The 21160-nt window shown below is 37.8% G+C and overlaps 2 protein-coding genes across 9 annotated transcripts in view; both read left to right on the top strand.

The window, feature by feature from the left end:
- Positions 1-5806, top strand: part of LOC127656602 (protein numb homolog) — a 113810-nt gene extending 108004 nt beyond the window's left edge. Inside the window, exon 10 of one of the 6 annotated variants that reach the window (XM_052144999.1) lies at positions 1381-5806. In XM_052144999.1, coding sequence (XP_052000959.1) covers positions 1381-2144 — 764 coding nt within the window. In that variant the 3' untranslated portion in view covers positions 2145-5806. The remainder of the gene's footprint in view (positions 1-1380) is intronic. The other 5 variants (XM_052145001.1, XM_052144995.1, XM_052144996.1 and 2 more) reach the window with 5 other exon arrangements.
- A 4774-nt stretch (positions 5807-10580) lies between these two features.
- LOC127656603 (exonuclease 3'-5' domain-containing protein 2-like) overlaps positions 10581-21160 on the top strand; it is a 40609-nt gene continuing 30029 nt past the window's right edge. The window contains exons 1-2 of one of the 3 annotated variants that reach the window (XM_052145002.1): positions 14881-14953; positions 17068-17145. The gene's annotated coding sequence lies outside the window, so the exon portion shown is untranslated. Of the gene's footprint in view, positions 10849-14843; positions 14954-17067; positions 17146-21160 lie in introns of those variants that run through there. The other 2 variants (XM_052145004.1, XM_052145003.1) reach the window with 2 other exon arrangements.

Genomic DNA, 21160 nt, shown 5'->3' with positions numbered 1-21160 from the left:
ACACTGAACAGAGACACAGTCATTTTCACAGTATGGTATGTATACGGAAATATATGATAAAAATACATTGCTGAGTTTTACCATACGTTTACCCTCTTTGGAATGTTTCAGGTTCAATATAAGTGAAGCTCTATCAACAGCATTTATTGCATTGTGTTGATTTCCACAAAAATTATTTCAAATTGTCTGTCCTTTTTATATATATATATATATCACAGAAAGGCAATTAATATGGAAGTGAGTGGGCCTTTTCTGTGTTGAAATTTTATTTCCAATATTACAACTATGTTGTCAATGCTTACTCAGACAGTGAAACCCTGTAATCCCAGTATTGTGTATAACTTTACACAGTTAAAAAGCTATTTTATCACAATCGTGTATACAATGTTTACGTCTTGTGGCTTTACTTTTGAAAAAGTGTGTGTTTTAATTAGAGCTGTCAATCGATTAAAATCGCGTTAAATCGACAGCCCTAGATTTAATGTTTATGGACTGGCCCCATTCACTTTCATTGTAAGTGCCTTACTGTTTTTATTTTTGTACTTTTTTTAAGTAACAAGTCGAAATAGTTTTTAATGTAATCAACTTTATGCCACAAATGCTGTTTTAAAAGCTTTACTTACTGTATACTGAACCCTGAACATTCTTTTAAGGTCCTTTAATGACTCGCAATGTTCCCGCTTCCTCTTTGGAACGTTCTCGTTCTTTTGGAAGTGCAGCTCCTATATACTTGAATGGGGAAACATCTCAAGTATAAATCTCAAAAACGGTTGGTCACTTAACATGCGTTCTTACATTACCGTGGCGCAAACAAATCTCAGTACTCAAGGGGGGGGGTAGTGTTACATTCAAATATCTGAGCTATTAAACTGGATGCGTATTATTCAGTTGCAATAAATATATTGACGTTAACTTACTTGCTTAGCAATATTCTCTTCAAAGTGTTACTCCACTATGACTGTAGCTGACTTGAAAGAGAAAACGTACACTAGAAGCAGTCAGTTCATACTAATCTTGCTATAGCACCCCTTGTGGCAACGTTGAGAATGCAACGCATGCTTGGGTTGTGTTTTGATTTGCAGTCTGACACAGTTTGGAATGCAACAAGTTTCTAAATCGAGCTTGCGTAGCTAGAAGCATGTTACGGTCTTAACGCAACACTCAACCCTGAAAATGCTTCCATGGCAACCCGCTGAAGTTAGAGAGCTCAAGATTAGGTAATGGCAAAGCAGAGATCAGGTTTATTGTGCATGTTCTTTGTTGCAACGCTCCTCATTGATGAAAATGACACTTTTCACACATGTGCAAATGGGTTAAAATTTGCTGTTGCAAAAGAATAAATGAAAAGCTGAAAAGACATCTTCTCTATGTGTCCTTTAGGTGGTGAGTGGCCGAGTCCTGCATCTGCAGTCAGCACAACTCTTTCTGAACCTGCCCCCTGTCACAAACGCACACCATCGGAAGCAGACCGCTGGCTGGAGGAGGTGTCCAAGTCCGTGCGAGTGCCTCAATCTGCCACAGTCATCATGAGAACGGAGACACCTCCTGCTCAACAGACCTTTCCTGTGCCCATGCCTGTTCCAATGGCCCCCGGCCCTACTGCACCGTTCATGCACTCCATACCATCTGCGGCCCCTACTGTACCTCCACGCCAGCCGGCATTTCACGCTCAGGCCCCGGCTTCCTTCCCAGTGTCCAACGGGCTCCCGTTTGTCCAACCAAGCTTTCCGGTGGTCGGAATCACACCTTCACAGATGGTAGCCAATGTGTTTGGTTCCGCCACACAAACCCAACCGATCCCAGTGCCCGTTCCGGTGGCCCAGACACAGATTCAGTCTTCACCTTTCTCAACCCCACCATTAGCCCAGTTTGACACCCAGGGCGTGTGCAGCCCCTTTGGCAAACCATTCCTACCTCCTGTGTCTAATGTCCCAGCACCGCCCATAGGGAGTGCCGCTTTAAATGGGATGAATAGTTGGGCCGCAGTGGCGTCACCCGCGCCGTCTATGGCTTTGCAGCCACAAACCGATGCATTTGAAGCTCAGTGGGCTGCCTTGGAAAGCCGCTCACAGCAACGCACCGCCCCCTCTCCCACAAACCCCTTCTCTAGCGAGCTCCACAAGACATTTGAGATCCAGCTCTAAGGATTGGTGGAGTGGCCAAGAGTCACAAACAGACACTGAAGGACAACTTGATAGATGTTAGTGGAGGGACAACAAAAAGGCAAACCACTTCAGCTCCATTTCTCATCTTTCGTTTCTTTGTCTGTTCGTTGTGTCTGGTTTTTGCTTGTGACATGAACATTGGGGATGACTGTGTTTATGGAGGTGCTCCTAGAATGCTGTTATTGACAGTACTTGGATAAAACTAGGCACATTTGTGTCCGAGATGATTTGGAGTGACAAGATGATGGTGCCGCATCTTAAAAAGAAATCTTTTTATGCTCTAACATGACCTCATATAGTTCAGTACCCATACTAACCCAGCTCACGGCGCCCTAGCAGCAGGCTGGATGACTGCTCCCAACCTTAAAGACAAGGCACTGAGAATACCTTCCAGGTTCACAAGGTTCTTGTAGAACTTCACAATCAGAACAGGAAGAAGCAAGAGAATGCCAAAATCTTTATTTTTATGCATTAAGTATATTTTAAATAGCTTTGAAAATGTAACAGAAGAGCTGTAAATAATCTTTCCAAAGGTGTGCAGGCTTATTTTGTGTGCAAACAGGAAAAGAGCATATGTATAATGCGTGAAGGGACAGTTTAATTTCTTGTCTTGGAATTTTTTTATTTTTTCCTCCAGTTTTAGTCTATGGTCATCTTAATGGTTTGGATGTTTGTAAATAGATAATCAATATGGACCCAGCATTGGGTTTAATCACACAGGTTCCAGAAAATGTTATCTATCTTTCATATTGTCGTTTTAACCTTGTTTTTTGTACTACTCATCAGTACTTTGATTTCTATTGCCTACATATCATTATAATTTTTTTTGGCCAGTTTTAATTCATTTTAACACTATTGACAGTGTCATCTGTCAAGCCACTTATGTTTTTATTTTTTATTACTAAGAAGATATCTATTCATGTTAGCACAAGCACTGTACTAATTGAACATTTGGCCACTTGTGGTTAATAAGACATCAGTCTGGTGAGCAATTGGTGAGCTGTTATGATCACACTTCATATCTCTGCATCCAACTCTAAACTGATTGCATTTAAAGGAATCAGTTGCTTTTTGTTTTTGCTTTTCATGCAATCCCATCAACCCCTTTGTTTTATCAGACATAAAGATGATTGGTCCTGTTTTTAGGTTTTGATTCCATTTTGTAAGTATTGCATTGTATTATTCCAATTCTTTACGGGAAAATTTCATCTAAAAGATTGAATAAAATGTTGGTGGTAGGGGAAAATGGTTCTGTCCCACTTCATTCTTAACAGTTGTTAACATCCACATACAAGTTTAATGATCTCCAACTGAATCAATTTCATATCTCAAGTGAATAATCAAGTGCTATTCTGCAACTGAGCATTCTAAATTATGATTCTGCCAAAAACAAATAAACATTCATAAAACATGGTTACCACAGATTTACTATAGTAACACCTTGGTTTTTAAAACCATGACCGCTACCCAATCATGGTTTTATAATAGTAAACCTGAAGTAACCATGTAACCATTTTGGTTTTAAAAACCATGGTATATTTACCACAAGTTAACAGGGTGTTACTATTGTAAAGCTAACCATGCTTTTTGGGCAGAATGATTTACCGGTATGTTTTATTGCTGTAATTTTGGTTTTCCTCTAATATTATAATTTTACCATGAATATCATGGTTAAAATATGGTTACTTTAGTAAAACCTTGGTATATGCCATGGTTATGGTTTTACTACAAGTAGTCTCATCATTGAACTGTAGTTAGTTTAGTAAAACCATAGTAAATTCTGTGGTTACTATGGTTTTACTACAAATACCGTAGTTCTACTACGGTTATTGTTGTTAATAAAATCATGGTTAATCTTCGTTATTCAGGTGATGTTGTCATGTGCTATCAGCGCTGGTCAGGATGGACCAGTCACAGTCATATGTGATTTATGGATAAGGATTTTAAAAATTTGTTTTTTGAAATTGTTGGAGGTTGTTATATTTGCATGTCAGGTACCAGTCTTTTGAATTAAAATATTTAAACAATTATAAGTTTTAATGTACAAACATCTGCAATAAGACAATAACCATCCTTAGATTTATTCACAGTAGCGCAATCTTTAGATTTTTGATGGGAATGAAAACAAGGTGTTGATGGATAGACTTAACCTCTCTTCAATGACATGCACCGTATAAATCTATCAAAAAGCTACTAGATCACATCTAATTTTCTACAACACATGTTGAATGCAGTTTTTGTCTACTGACATTTTTTGGAAAGATATTTTCAATGTGTCATCAGCGGAACGATCAGAAAACTCTTAACAACTGTATGGTGTATTGAAGTCCATTCAAAAATCAAAGATGGCGCTTCTGTAAATAAGGTCAATGTCTGAGGCTGTGCTGCCAAGCGCCCCCTGCAGGAGTTTTTTGTCACTGGTAAACAGGTTTGAGCCGATAACGTTTGCCTTCCATTGCAGTTGTCCTTTCTGGCATCTTGCTGTGTTTTATGAAGGGTGAAAGGGAACCCAAATCCTGTCCGGTGTCTTTGCATCAATCAGTGTACCAAGGATGTAGATTTGACTTGGACATTGGGTAGAGGTCTCTGTCATATTGTATGACACACAACTTTTGAATGACTTCTGGACCCCATTCAATCTCTTCTGTTATTGGTGTGCTTGATGAGTTGAAGCTGAATGCATTTGTGTTTTAGCATGTGCATTGTAGAATCTTGTGTACAGTGCACATGCAGCTCACATCCCTGTACAACATCTGCCCAGGAGAGGTAGTGACAACATGGTGTATTCTCATTGTTGATGGGACTTTGGTGATGCTGTCTGGCATGCCCTTCATTGCCCTGTCAATGGATGCTTCAGTTATGTAGAACAGTTTAAGAGGTGCCTGTGTGCAACAAAGCCTCAAACAGATCCATTGCATTGTCATGGCCGTGGCTCACCAACCGATCCGCACTCCTCTTCAGAACACCTCCAACCCCAGCACCCCTTTCCCGTGGCTGGCCTCAAAGAAATTCCATGTTCCAGCTTGGAATTCCTTTTTGAAGAGGAGGGAGATGAAGAGGTAGAAGTTCCCCTTCTGGCGGTACTGCGTACAAGGTCCGTCGCTGAGGAAATGGACCACTGTGACAGCAAGGAAGAGGTTCTTGGAATAGGACACAATGGGGCTTAGATGTTCCCATATGGCTGGAGGCCATTTAGTCATGATGGCGAGATGGTGCTGAAGCACACTGGCTCAGCATCTGGTCCTACAATGTGCAGTGTTGCTTGCTCATGGGATGCACCAAATTGCTCTGCCTGGATCTCAGATGCATATTTACATATGTGATTCTCAAAGAAGTCCACATGCATGATACATTTGTTCTCAGTCAGGTTCCTCTTCAGTTCCCTGCAGTATCTGTACTGTTGTCTAATGTTGAATGCATGGCGTTTGAATTTCACGAGCATGCCGTTGAAGTGTTCGATGTTATCATCTAGCATCCTTCTTTTTCACTGTCGTCTTAAAAGTTGTTTCAGTGTTGTTCTTTGTTTGTCCTTTTCTGTACTCTGTGACCCACTGCATGTATTCCACCCAGGTGGAGCCTTCATACTCCCTGAGTCTTTGCAGTTCCCACAGTCATTATACATGCAGTCTTTGTTGGTTTGGTCATAACAGATCTCTGACATCAACGTTTCCAGTTCAGGGTTGCTGAGCAACTTCATGCTGTAAAGCTTTCGAGCTAAAGTTCTCATGTAATTTGCACAAGTACGTTCCTCTATCAGATCCCTAAGCATTGGGTGCACTACCCACTAGGCCAGAAGTCTGCTAAATAGAGAATAGGAAACTGATTTCCTTGGAAATTCCAAGTATTTCTTGTGCAGGTTCTTCAGGGTGTCCACAAGGAATCTCTTTTGCATCTTGATCTTGGCTTGTGTTATGGTCTGTTCTTCCCCGTTGTCACATGGCTTACGTCGTCTCTGGTGTGAAAGGTTCTTACAATGTTTTTGAATTCCTCTTCCATGCAGACACATTTCTTTCTTGAGAAAGAGTATGGATTCCCTCCTACTGACTTCCATCGCCTTCGGGTAAAGCCAAGGGTACTTTGGGTATATTTCTGTAGCCTGTATTTCTTCACAATCTTCCCTGTCACCTGGTTATTGAACAGTCTTCTTTCCCGACTATTACCTGCTTGTCGAATGTGTAGATGTAGGTCTACGATCAATGCATCATGGAACAGGGATTTGCTTGGATTGTTTCTTGGCCTCACATATCGTGCTTTTGTTGCTGGAGACCCTGACCTCAACAGCACCCGATGGAACCTTTTTTAATATCGCTCTTTTTCTCTTTTTTCAGCTGCTAAGGCCTCTTGTAGCTTTTTCACTGTGGCCTGGAGCTTCTTTCTCTCTTTCTTGGAACGCTTTTGCCACTCTAGCTTTTGCCTACAACACACACACGCACACATGCTATCACACAACAATTTAAATGTCATTAAAATGTTACACTTCTTTGTCCTTTTCTAACCTTGAAGGCCCTGGCTCTGGCTCTGTCTGTGGAACTGTGGCCTTTCTCTTAAACCTAGATTGTTGCTGTTGATCTATCCACAGTTTGAGAAGATGTCTTTGGTCTTGCTCATTCAACTCATGAATACTTTTCCTCCTTTTATTGTTCTACCTCCATCTCTCCCTGTCTTTCTGAAGATGTTTCTCATTCTCTAAGGGTCTGCATTTCATCTTGCCCGACATTGCCTTTGTCTCTCAGCTGCTGTAATCTCTATGAATTGAAATAATTATATATATTGAAATATCATCAATGGACAATATGCAACCTCAAAAGTAGTGCTACATAAGTCTAGGTAAAAGAGGGACCACAGTCAAAAAGTTTGTCTATGAGCATAAAAAGCTTCATATTTATAGTGTAATGTCTATTTATTCAAATAATGTTTTACTATGGCATGCGTTAAATACGTATTATATGCAATAAAGCTTATAAAAAGGAATAATACCATTCATTTGTAAGGCCTTGTCATGAGGCTGTCAGGTCATGTCATGTCACACAGGATTGAGACGGGGCCTGACGGTCAGCCATTTTAACTGCCATTGCTCAGCCTGTTAATATGCTAACATCCAAATTGTTAGCATGCAAGCAGGGGATTTCAGTAACCTTTTTAGACATGCTTTGGATTTACAAAGATTTCATTATTTTCTGAGATATATTAGGACCTGACCCTTTAGCTCGTCCTCCTCCTCAAAAAAACAAACAAACAAACATACAAACCAAGCTTAAAATCATACTGTTCAATGACAGAACTCACCCTCAATCAATGTCAGCATCACCTTGGTCAAATTATGTCACTTCCTCTAAGTCTTTAAGGTTATGACTTCAAAGGCCTATTGCACACTTTTTATGTACCGTTTTATGTAAACGTGACAGGACAAAAACATGGGGACAGTTATAAAATACTATTTATTTATTGAATGTATGTATAATTTCATGTTTTTATCAATTGATTACAAGATTTATTCACTGTAACATTTCCAGGACAGATAATGTACATTTCTGGTAGAATGTCCCATTAATTGTTCACTTCTAAGGCTTCTTTTCCACCTGTGATAACACTGGTAGATGTACACTACTGTAATGAGAATAATTTCTCTTTTTTTTCTCTAAAATTTAGCACAAAAGAAAGGCAGTACAACAAATACAAGCATGATGTAGAAAAATGTTAAGGAAAATTCAGATTTTATACAAGTTAAGCTCAATCGACAGCACTTGGAATTTTAGTTACCACAAAAACAATATATATTTTGACTCGTCCCTCCTTTTCTTAAAAAAGAAAAAATATCGAGGTATATTTCGCTTTTGTGTGTTCCGGATCGCCTCGAGTCCGGTTGACCGCGTTGCCTTTTCTGACTGCGAACGAATAGAGGAATGCAACGCATGCGCACTACCACTACAACTGCTTTGTGACTCTTTAAAGGGCACCTATTATGGCATTTAAAATGTTCCTAATATTGTTTTGGGAGTCCCCAACAACAGTTTTACATGCATGCAATGACAAAAAACACTTTTGTTGTCTTATAATATGCATTTATGTTTACCTGATTTGCTCACCGACTCCCAAATGATTCGTTCAACGACTCATTTTTCCAAACCCCTCCTTTGCGTGACGCTAATCTGCGGTGATTGGTCAGATGACCCAGTCAGTTGTGATTGGTATACTCTTTGCAGAGATTGTCGGAAACGGAACGCCCATCACCGCTTTGTAGTAAAAAAATCTAAATCAGAGAAGGAATTTGAGTTGATTTATGTTAGCGATCATAGCCCAAAGTTCGGTGGTAAACACCCAATCAGTTATTGTTTGCGTTAGCCCAACGCATAAACATATTGGTAAAGCACTGCATTACTAGAAGTTATTGCTCTATTCTTTATGACAACTCCAATAACATCCACAAACATTTCACATATTTCAAAAAAATTGACATTGGAGACCTAGAAGCTGCGCTGAGCGTAACATACACAACACACACAAATACTTATTAAGCATGCTACAAAACACATAAAAGCAACAATTATTAATAATACTTACAGGTTGTGATTCGTCGGAGGAAGCTGATCCAAATAAACTTGGTACTGAACCTTCCTTCAGTATCAACCGTCTCATGAATCCACACTTGAAAGCATTCATGTTCGTAAAGCAATCGTCATTAAAATGACGCGAACACAGCACAAGGTTCGGGCTATACTTGTGTGGTATAGTTGTAAATATAAACTCTAGCCAATGATTCTTCACATGCTCGTCCCTGGGCAGTGAAAAAATGTCGCTTTTGATATGCACTTCAGAACACAGCGTCTTGTTGTCGACCTGATGTTTTCAAGTTTTCCCTGGTGTCTGCGCGCGCGATGAGTGGGCGCGGCCAATTTGATAATTTTTCGTCTTGACGTCACAACGAAAAGGAAAATGACTCATTGGAAAAAAGATTCATTACATTGACTCAGAGTCGACTCCTACTTTTGAGAGACAATAACTTTTTTTACGGTGAACTTTCATATATAAAACTTTGCAGGATGTTTTTGTTCACTTAAATCTGTTACACACTACATGAAAGGTAATTTTCAAAATTCCATAACAGGTGCCCTTTAAGTATGGTCAATGGCCAGCGCATGCGCAGACAAGACAAAAATCTAGGCTGCGCGCAGTAAAGCGGCGCGGCTATCAAATTATTATTATTTTTTTTTTTTATTGCTCAAACGTAAACAACAGTATACAAAACATACAACTTAATATTACCCTTGCCAGGGGGATAGGTATCACATACATTCAAACAAATTGTAAGTTATACAAATATTTCTAGTTTTCATAGCCTTTTTGTTCAATAAACCACAAATTAATTTTATATACGATAACATATCACAATAAAAATGTTTAAAGGCCGGTTTATTTGCATTTGTGGATATAGAATTTAGCTTGCACAATTAGTAAATTTATAATAAACAAAATATCTTCTTTACTTTGTTTTCTAAAAAAACAAAACACAACATTTTCCCACTTCAAAGTAAAGTTCTTTCATAATAAAGCTGCAGAAGTCTTTTCAGAAGGTTGTGGAGTGTGTGCAGATCCAAAGAAGGTGCTGGGTGGTCTCAGGGTGATTTCCGCAAAAAAAAAAAAACAGTTCACATCAATGTCCCTTTTGAATTTCGTCATATAAATCACTTTATTGTGACAATAAAGTGATTTGATTTGATTTGATTTGATGATATAATGGTTAGCAGGGTAGTACTTATGGATAATTTTGAAAGAAATTTCTTTGACCTTGTTTGTAACAAAAAACTTATTGGGAATAGTCCATACTTTTTTCCAGTTAATATCATTTACAAAAGAATTCCAGTATGAAACAACATATGGGACAGATATCACTTCTTTCTGAAACAAAGACCGTACATATTTATTGTTATTTCTAGAAGAGGTCAGACAAATTTTACCTATATCTGAATCGATTGGATTATAGAAAGGAACAGAAGAGATATTAAAATCAACACTTCTATATAGTATTTTGACACCAGAAGGTATAGCATCATATACTATTGCATATTCTTTCGGTGTGGCTGGAAACTTATAGGTGTTTAAAAATTCTGTATAAGACATAAGTTGTCCATCACTATTGAACAGTTGAAACACTAAAATAATCTGTTTCTCAATCCAGTTAGGAAAAAATAATGACTTATTCTTATACAGAATATCCCGGTTGTTCCATATAATATATTTATGGGGAGAAAAGTTTTGCTTATATATGAGGAACCATGCTAACAAAACTTGTTTGTGAAATAAAGAGAGCTTTTCCGGTATTTTGTCTACATTGTAATTGCAACCTAATATGAAGCTCAAAGGCGCGGCTATCAAATCACTTTATAGGCGGATCTTTTGTGACGTCATTGTTTATGTTTGTCGCGTTGCATCATGGGAATCGTGTGGCAGGAAACACCGCTAGATACCTGTAATTTGATTGTTTTGCACGTTTGGAGGAGGATTTAGAGAAGAGGATGGTTCACTCTTGCTGTGTGGTCGATTGTACGGCTCATTGGGGGCCTGATAAAAAGTTTTCGAATTCCCTCCGAAAAGGATCGCGAAAAACGAAAGAAATGGTTGTGTGCAATTACATTCTGTAGCTGTGCTTCGATACCTGCAAGCCTCACTAGTACATCCAGCATTTGTAAGTCCTATCCTGACAGCTGCTTCTACTTTAAACATTAAAGCTGCTACATGACTGCATGTTTCTCCAAGACTGGATTTGAAAGAAGGAGAAATGTGTAAGCTGTGATATACAATTTTTCACCATAGTACAAACGCCATTGAAAGTCTCACACTGAACACAATTGAATTGGTACAACAGTCACTACATTTTCAATAAATAAATAAGAACACTGATCAATGAAGACTTACCCGGCTTTGCAGTCGCAGTGAGCAGTGATTATTTCGCCGTTCTCTTTGGCGATCACCCACGGGAGATGCGAATCACGCTGTGACTCTGCTTGGCCAGGTCTAACCTCTGCTTTTAGCACGATCACTGCTTTCTGTTTGGCAGAAAAGATCGGCCCAACTTTTCGAGAAACAAAATGATCATAGGCCTCCAGACTTTTGAAAGCCTTTAATCTTTCATGAGTGAAGGGTCCAGGGGTTTCTATTAAATAAGAATAAATGTCTCCCCAGCAGATCGGTGGCCAAGACTCGGGCGAGTCGGACCAACGTTTTTTGTCATCCCAGATCTCATATGGGCTTTGAATAACTTCCGATTTTGTCACCAATACAAATTTTGAGCTTCTCTCCAACCCTCCTCCGGTCTTCAGATGTTAAAGTGCTTATATATTGTGGATTTCGCCCGCTAACTCTTTGAAAGTGCTCGTCGCGTCTTTACAGCCCGCCATACTGTTTTTGTTGCCACACAACCACTCACGCATGCGTACAAAGATGTCAACAAAGCTCCTGGGAGCCGGTGATGACGCTTGAATTATTCGGTGTACGTCATTTATCGTTATCCTTGGCAGATGTTGAAGGGATCTGGTGTAGAAAGCCATGTTTATCTGGTCCTAGTCTTACCTGACAGTTACCGGCGTCGTCGATGAACCTAACGTAGCGTTAGACCGGAAATACCATCGCCCACCAGTGACGTCTGACAATCATGTAACGTTCGTAAAATCAACTAGCCAATTGTCACACTACTGTGTACACAAGAGCAACCATAGGCGGAAATGGCAGGGGGGGGTCAGGACCCCCATCTGAGGGTTGTCCCCCCTGTCATTAATATATGTGTATTGTAAATAAATAATGATATATTCTTAAAATAATTGTTTAAGAAATAAAATAATACAAATGCAAACGGGGCAACAACAAAAAAAACCTTGGTGTCCCCTTCAAAAATTGCTCTTGAGAATTGTTATGTTTATTGTCCCCCCCCCCCCAACATTTTGATTTTGCCCCTGAGTGTAACAGTAGGTGAAAGTCTTGTGTGCAGTTCCGAATAACATAGCAGCAGAGGCGGCGGCAGCCGATTTTGCCGGGGCTTCAGCCCCGAATGTTTTGAGTGTAGCCCCGAATGTATTTTGAAAAGTTGACTGACAAATATGAAACCGGACAAAAGCCTATGTAAACCCCTGAAATCATAAGTTGCCTTATTTCATTGTGCTTTGGCTTTGCACATACTCCATACAGCTTGTAAAAATAGACATAGGTCTTAAAAATAATCTAGCCTATAGAATAAGTTCCTTTGCTGTCGGTAGCCTATGGGCTACTCCGTTTCTTCCTCTCTGTTGAATATGCAGCAGGTAGAGGAGGAGCTTGCACAGTCGTTGACATCAACTAACGTTACTTATTGGCGAGTTAACAGCAGTTAGCAGGAAAGACAGCAAAAATGAAGCAAATGAGGCTTTGGGGATTGAAGTCAGTGGGTAAGAATTCACATTTGTTTTTGTCCTTAAAGTCTGAAGATCATTATCTAGCTGGCTTTCACCCACAGTAGGCTAAACCTCAAGAGGTCCACTACCGACTGGCATTACATGTTGTAGCCTCTAGCCTCCTTGTTAGCGCATTCGCCTCTCACACCGGAGACCGCTGTTCGAGTCCCGTTCAGAGTGTAATTTTCTTGTTCATCAGGTGTTGTTTTCTCTAGGGATAACCAATAAGCATTAGCATAAAATGTATGTGTGACTTGTTTTGTGATATTAGTTTGTAGTAAATATACACTTTAATTTGATTAAATGGTTTTGTAGAGGGTAGCAAAGATGAGCTACAGACTGAGCAGCAGCTGTGCCAGAATCAGGCATGGAAACTGGTAACAATTAATCAGTCACTTTACTTTAGAGAAAGTTAAAAGTGAAACATTGTTTATCCCAATGATCCTAATGAAAGGATTTTGACAGATGAACATGGAGAATTATATACAGTTCGATGCCATAGTGTGTCAATGAACTTAGACTAAAGTAATTCATGTATTGTTTTAACTTAGGATCTCATACATCATTTTGACTATTTATGTCAAAAATATAAATTATTTATATTAAATATTTTTTTTACCTCACTTTACTCACTATAATATAACTCTTTTGTGATGACTTTATGTTAATGTACATGAAAATTCAAGAATCATGATAGATATTAGGGCAATCCCACTGATCTGCTCTTCCCAATACATTTTCTTCAATGGTATTGGTCTACACTTGAAAATTGTAGCACTTGATGAATTAGTTGTTTGAAGCTGATTTGCAATAAGTTATGTGCTGTATCTGTTCTTTTGCATCACAGATGATTCAGGGAGGAGAGAGGATGTTGAGGATAGTACTTGAGTGGAAGATTTAGGAACTGTAGAAACAGGCCCAGCCAGAGCAAAACTCAAAGAATACCCTCTCACCAGCTTTGAACTACAGAGAAGTGGTTGCTAATGTGAAAATAAAATTGTCTGGGCTAAGCCCCGGATGTCCTTCAATGCTGCCTCTGCATAGCAGTACCAATTACAATAAAAAACATATTTAAATGTACACGTACTTACACAACACAATATACAATGTACAGTAAACAATACACACAATATAGAATACACATACGATTAAAATAAAAGGAAAGGGTATATACAAATATATATACAATAGTTGAATTGGGGAGAATATATTTGACAGTCCAGTGTGTGATACAAGATGATGATTAATAAAGTGCAGTGCTGATTGTTGATCGTAAGAGATCAAGTGTTCAAAAGTCTGATTGCTTGGGGGAAGAAGCTGTCATGGAGTCGGCTGGTGCGGGTTCTGATGCTGCGATACCGCAGCACGTTGTGCTAATGACACAACGTGCCCACCCGAAGTATACATTGGACTTAAAGGACGAAATGTATAACATATCATTTTAGAAAAGCACTTATATTAATTATTCTGTCAAAACGTGTATTAATCGGCGTTTTTGTGGAATTACACGGTTTGTGGCTTTGCGTTGTAATATGAAGTTGTAAAAACCTAATAGGCTACAACCGATTTTATCACACTAAAATAATTTTAATAGTCATATTGTTTACATTTTGTTGATATAGGACTACTTTTGAAACAGTGAGCATTTTAATGTTTACTTATTGCCCCATCCACTTCCATTGTAAGTGCCTCACTGTAACCAGAGATTTGAAAAAATTATGGGAGAAATTAAAAACAATGTTTTGGACATTTTGCTCGTTCCCAATTCAAGAAGATAGGAGCCGCACCTGGAAGCCGCTTGTTCACACTGAAAAATAGTTGCCCAGCCTGCCGTGAGCGCTCCAAAGATAGCCGCCAAGTGGACTGACTTGATAAAAAAAAAAACTATGCTGTAACAGAGGGACTAGTGAAGTCCAAACAATTTTTGTGGTAATCAAAATTATGGTACAAATTCTGTCGATTGAACTTAACTTGTATTGATCCCGGAACATTCCTTTAATAATACTTTTTTTAATATTTGTGAAATTAGTATTCAAATAAAAATACAAATGAATTCCAAAGTAAAACATCAGGGCGCATTGCTTGTTAAAATGCACAACATTTTTTTGATATGCAACAACATAACATTTAAGATATTTTCTTTTGATACTGTAATTCTTGACAAGCTTCGTGTGATACACGCAGTTTCTGTCCTCCAGCAGAGGTGTCGCTGTGGTACTTGTGTATTCTGCGAGCGCTGAAAGTGATAAAACAGCAGCAGCAGCAGAAGAAGCAGCTCTGCAGCTGTTCATCATCAGAAACGTGTTTGTGTGCATGTGTCTGCAGCACTGTTTACTTGTTAAACTGTGACATCAACCGAATCTGCAGGTACGTGAACCATCAACAGCATCCACTAAAGAATGACATGATAGACCGCAATGATTTTTATAAATGCACGAGGACTAATAGAGTGCTAGAATAACTCGTACAGCAGTGAACCTACACATCACTGACATCTACACAAACATACAGTGATTAAATATATTGCTCTTTTTTACAAACACATTAAGTTTGAAAACCCTTGAATGACTGAAAGTTAATGAATTGATTTAGCAGGATTATTAATTAAAGTAATAACCAGCTAATGAGGTAACATGTTCTACAAGGCTGGTACTTTATTATAGATTTTATATTGTTTTGTTCTGTTTTCATATTTAAGGATGACATCCTTACAAAAGTGGTAGCCTACCCATAGTTTATGCCAAAATACTACAATACAAATTAGCCACAACTGATATTAAAAGTAACTAAAACAAATATCTTGAAAGCTTCTTGCATTGTTTGAATGATTCAATTTTTATAGATTTACAGTAGTGGCTTACTTTAGTAATAGTAGTGAGATGATTAAACAGCTGATATTTGGCCATTTTGAGATTTGTTTCAGCCGATTACTGGTTTGGCCGATAAACAATAGTGGTTCAGAAGTGTACCTCTCCCATGAGTCAGTTCAAAAATATATTAACAGCTTTGACAATGGATAAATAATTGTAATGTCCTGATAAATCGGCCAGACCAATTAATCAGTAGATATTATATTCACTGGCAGCCAAAAGTTTGGAATAATGTACAGATTTTGTTGTTTCGGAAGGAAATTTTGTCCTTTAAAAAATAACAAAATTATTTATCAAATCGAGACATGCCCCATTTCCAGCAGCCATCAATCCAACAGCTAATCCTTGAGTTTTGCAAAGAAAAAGCCACTTTTGAAACAGAAAAACAAAAAGTAAGAGTCGGCAAAGAAACAATTGGAAGAATGTGTTCTGGGTCTTAACCCCATTGAGCTTTTGTGGGATCTGCTAGACTGTAAGGTGCGTGAGAAGTACCCGACAAGACAGCCACATCTATGGCAAGTGCTACAGGAAGTGTGGGGTGAAAGGTCATCTGCACGTGGACGATTTCTTTTGATGAGAACTCAAAGTAGTTTAAGAATTTTTTCAATTTGTAATATTATTATTAAATCTTTCACGTTATTAACGTCCTGACTATACATTGTGATCAGTTGAATGCCACTTTGGTGAATAGAAGTACCCATTTTTTTCCCCACAAGAGCAAAATCTGTGCATTATTCCAGACTATTAGACGCCAATGTAATCGGTCAAAGATCTTGTTCGTTTGGCCGATTAACAGAAGTGTTAAATTTCCCTTGTCAGTTCCAAAATCTACCAATAGATTTGTAAATGGATTGTCAACACTTTCTGTTTTCAAGGTTTTTTCTTTTCAAGTGAATGCAAATTTGAGCACGTGTGAGCACTTCCTGTGAGTGATAGACCGATATCGGCCAATTGTTTTTTTTGTTTTTTTCAAAAGGTTTTTTTTATCTCAACTTCTTGCAAATTTGATTATATATTTTGTAAAATAAGTAATTTGTTTCACTCTAGAAATTGTATAAATTGGATTTGCTGTTGTTAAATATATATATCGGCCATCCTATTATCTAGATATCTGCATCGGCCATTGAAAAACCCATATCAGTCTTCAACTAGTTTCTTTACATATTAGCCTAGAGGCTGACTGATAGTGTATTTTGATGTTACTGATGACTAAGATGGTGGATAAAGTTTTTTACATTTTATTTTTATTGATTTGCAAATCAAATAAAATGGCATAGACACTACAATAATCCAAAATTAATAAAATCCCAAACCCAGTTTATTGTGCCAACCAAAATCTATAAAATGACCATTTGGTGCATAATGTAGGATTTTTAATGATAATCAGCCCAAACTACACCAGGGACACTTATTTTGGAATGATTGAGACTTGGCTCTGTTTCAATACTCCATACGCAAGTACTTACACATTAAGCTTTTTATAGCTATATAACAAACTATAAAAAAAAATGCATTGATGTAAGGATAAAAATATGAATAAATATGGCCAATGATAAAAGATTTATAGACCTCAAATCCCAACAAGATGTGTTGTTTTTATTTCATCTCTAGAGCCTGCTGTTATAATGTAGAACTAAGCTGTCCTAATGGTAGAATCCTCCAGCGCCAACAACAGAGGAACACGGATGTGTATGTATAAAAAGAATTGCCATTTTGCTGATAACAACGTTTCAAAATGCAACTATCAGTGCCGATAAATTGGTTAAACCATTATCTCGGTCACCTCTAATACATATCTTTTTATATCTTCAAATAGGCTTTATAAATATATGGACGTTTCTTCAACTTCAAGCACTTTTAGCACTGTGGATTTCTAGAAAGTAAATTCTCGTTAAAGCATTTTTTCACACTCTAAAAACCTAAAATTTTTGTCTACCAAGAATTTCCAACGTTCTATGTAGCCTACATGTGTCATGAGATTTATGGAATTTTTGTCATGAAAATTATCCATTTTGTCATTTCCAGCACATCTCAAATTCGGTAATGTTTAAAAATTTAATTTAAATTACAGTAACATAATTCTTTTAATCTTCTTAATCAAAATGATGACTTTCATCTTGCCTAGTCTAATTTTTTGTAACTTAAATACACAAAAATAGATGATATTTAGCCCTTTTAGCATCATTTGTCAAAATTACAGCTTGGAAATGATGGCTACTCAAATTACTCACAGGTAATTTGTAACCATAATTTTCTGTTTTCTCAAAACATATTTAATCTCAAGCATGCCCTTCACTGACACTTTTGTCCACTTGGTTATCAAGTACACTAACTTCTGAAAGATTTTTGAGGCTCAAAATTGTTTGGTGGGTTGAAAAGGATGGCGCAACCGTAGTTTTAAAAAATATATACATTTTCTATAATAAATATTTAAGCGGTTTATTATTTCACTCTTTTTAGATTATCATAATTTTTACAGTAATTTGTATTTTTATAATTGATTTCCCTTGGCAAATATTAAATTCTTGGTCTAGAACAAGGCTAAAATAGACAAATTTGCACAAAGGCATTTAAAAAGTACCAAAAATTAAATAAATGAAGAAGTTTTTAATTCCCTTTTCTCCCAATTTGGAATGCCCAATTCCCACTACTTGATAGGTCCTTGTGGTGACGCGGTTACATCAATCCGGGTGGCAGAGGACAAGTCTCAGTTGCCTCCGCTTCTGCGACTGTCAATCCGTGCATCTTATCACGTGGCTCATTGTGCATGACATTGTGGAGGCTTGTACTACTCTATGCAATGCACGCACAACTTACCACATGCCCCATTCAGACCGAGAACCTCAGCACACCCTGGTTTTGAACTCACGACTCCAGGGGTGGTAGTCTGTGTCAATACTCTCTGAGCTACCCAGGCCCCCTTCCACGTCAGTTTTAATGAGACCCTTGTATAAAAAAAATAGAAAAAGTTAGAGGCGTAAACTATCATGAATATTGTTTGTAATTCACACCTGAGAGACAAAGACCCCTCCCCTGGGCCTATCAATGAGGGATAGAGAATGAATGCGAGGAGACTTAATGATCCAAATCAAGTTTTAAGTTAAAAGAAGTAATCTGACTATATATTTTCTTTACATAAAGACTTAACTTAATTTTAGACCTACACTACCGTTAACTCTTTCCCCGCCAGCGTTTTAAAAAAAAAGTTGCCAGCCACCGCCAGGGTTTTTGATGATTTTCGCTAAACTTTAATGGCCCGCAGAATATTTTCTTCCATGAATATATGAAGATGCTATATATCACAAAGATCTGAGCCTCTGCTTTTAGGCAAAAAAAAACGATTTTATTTTATCTTCATTTGTTCTTTTTTTATTGCGACTTGAACAGAGGTAGGTTTTGTCAAAAAACAACATTTCAGACAAAAAGCTGAGAAAAAGGCATGTTTATGTCTGATATTTTGAGCTTCTCATACTCCACTTCATGTTTGAGACAATCGCAGTCTGTTTCTTTGATCAAAGAGTTGCGTACTCTTTCAAAACATGCGCAGGGGTCTTCCTTACCGTATAACACCTAAAACACGGAAACCCGGAAAATTCCGTGTTTGGCGGGGAAGCGTTTTTTCATAAAACACGGAAAATTCTGTGTTTGGCGGGGAAAGAGTTAAAAGAAGTCTCTTCTGCTCACCAAGACTGTTGTTTCTGTATTTTGGATCAAATAAATCCAGTGATATTCTGAACTCTTTTTTTACAATTTATAAGAACAGTGTTCTATTTGAATATATTGTAAAATGCAATTTGTGATCAAAGCTGAATTTTCAGCATCATTACTGCATTCTTCAGTGTCACATGATCCTTCAGAAATCATAAGATGGTGATTTTCTAATATGGGCATATTTAAAGTGTTTTTTACTCATTTAACCTGAACACAAATTTGCAAGCACAAGCTTTGTTGAAGAAAATTAGGCATTATAAACACTAGATAAAATATAATCTAAACATTCATATTATTTTTATATCATATTACATATCATATTTATTTCATACAGCATACAATTTAAAGGCCTGCTTTAGCCTAAACAGCATTTAAATGTAACTTAAACTTGCTTGTTAGGAGTCATATTTCAAATGTCAATACTCCGAATCCTATCTGGCAAGTCTGGAAACAGTCCCACTAGTAAAATATGTACATGTTTATATAAAATAGCATGTCAACTAATGAAAACTAAATTACTTACTCGTCCGAAATTGTATCCTTGGCTTGATCAAATCTCTCTTCAAAATACAAATGTTCATCAGAGTCCTGCTCTTCTTCTGAGGAAAATGTTAACTCTTCCTTAATATCCTGTAGCTTTCTCGCCTTTGTATCGTTGCAAACGAGTAGAAAAATTTATGAAATGTGTTTACAACCTCACTGTCGGGGGCGTGTACATTTCCCTTGATCGTCTCAGCACATTAGCGTATGAATGGCGCGCTCTGCTGGTGGGTGTGATCACATTACAGATAATGAGATGGACCGGTGAAAACTGTACATCGCTTGGTTTCATACAGATTACATTGCAGGAGAATATTTGTTTTAAATTTGAATTGTTTTATTTAAAAGTAGACATTTTAAGCTTTCTTTAGACATATGTTTCATGTTTGTGTGATAAGTATTCGCGGAGTTTCAGTTTCATTTTTGTGACGCGTTTCTGAAATATGCTCGTGAACACAGAGACTGCTGAAAGCTCACCCTTTTTATTTTCTTTATTTTACAAAAGCACAAGATTTGGTTGTTATTGTACACAAATAAAAGTAGACCCTTTATAGTCTCTAATGATGTCTTACAGTTATCTGTATACCCAAATGGAGTATTTTAAATTGTTTCTGCTGTAATGACGAAAATATCCAGCAGGACGCATCGGCGCGTCGGTCAACCCCAGAGGGTTAAGAAAACACCCATATGTTGAAATTTATTTTTAAGTGCATTCCTGGTATAAGATTATATATGCAGAAGAATTCCACCAACATGATTTGAAACAGAAAAACCCAGCCTTTCAATTTGGAATGTTTCCACGTCATAAATTACCGGCCTTCAGACAGAACCCCCACACCAGGCTGTTCTGTGTTAGGTTACAAGGACCATCAGATTTGCACAACTCGAAGACATTTCATCTATCACCATTGGGGGATGCAGCCAATCTCCGTTCAAATAGTTACTAACAGGAAGAACACGCTCTCTTGCTCTTTGCTCTTCTTCTCTTGCCTCTGGCATCTCGTCTCTTCGTCGCTCTCTTCGCTCTTCTGCCTGCATGTGCCCATGTGAGATCCACGGGAGCTCGGGACTCAACGTCCCAAGAAGGAATGAGAAGGCCTCGCTAACCTCACCATTCATACAGACAATAAATTCGGTCACAAAGAGATCAAAACTTCGACGGAACGAACTTTCGACCAAGAACCAAGCCACACAAAGAACGCAAGGAAACACCACAAAGACACGCAAATACATCTCCAATATTGTGCTACATGTGCTGGTGTATTAAATAATTTGGGTAATCGGATAGCAAATCGATGTAGACTCAAAAAGGATAAGTAGTTCTTAAGGCATTGTCAACAGACACCGTTAAGTGAATTTTCACATCAGTTATTTCACATTCTGTCACTTCCCATCAACCTGTCTCATGTATATATGTGTTAGATTAGATTTATGTTTAGAATAGTAATAAAGT

The sequence above is a fragment of the Xyrauchen texanus genome, chromosome 16 (genome assembly GCF_025860055.1).
Source record: "Xyrauchen texanus isolate HMW12.3.18 chromosome 16, RBS_HiC_50CHRs, whole genome shotgun sequence".
NCBI classification, from domain to species: domain Eukaryota; kingdom Metazoa; phylum Chordata; class Actinopteri; order Cypriniformes; family Catostomidae; genus Xyrauchen; species Xyrauchen texanus.
This window is presented reverse-complemented; position numbering and strand designations above follow the sequence as displayed.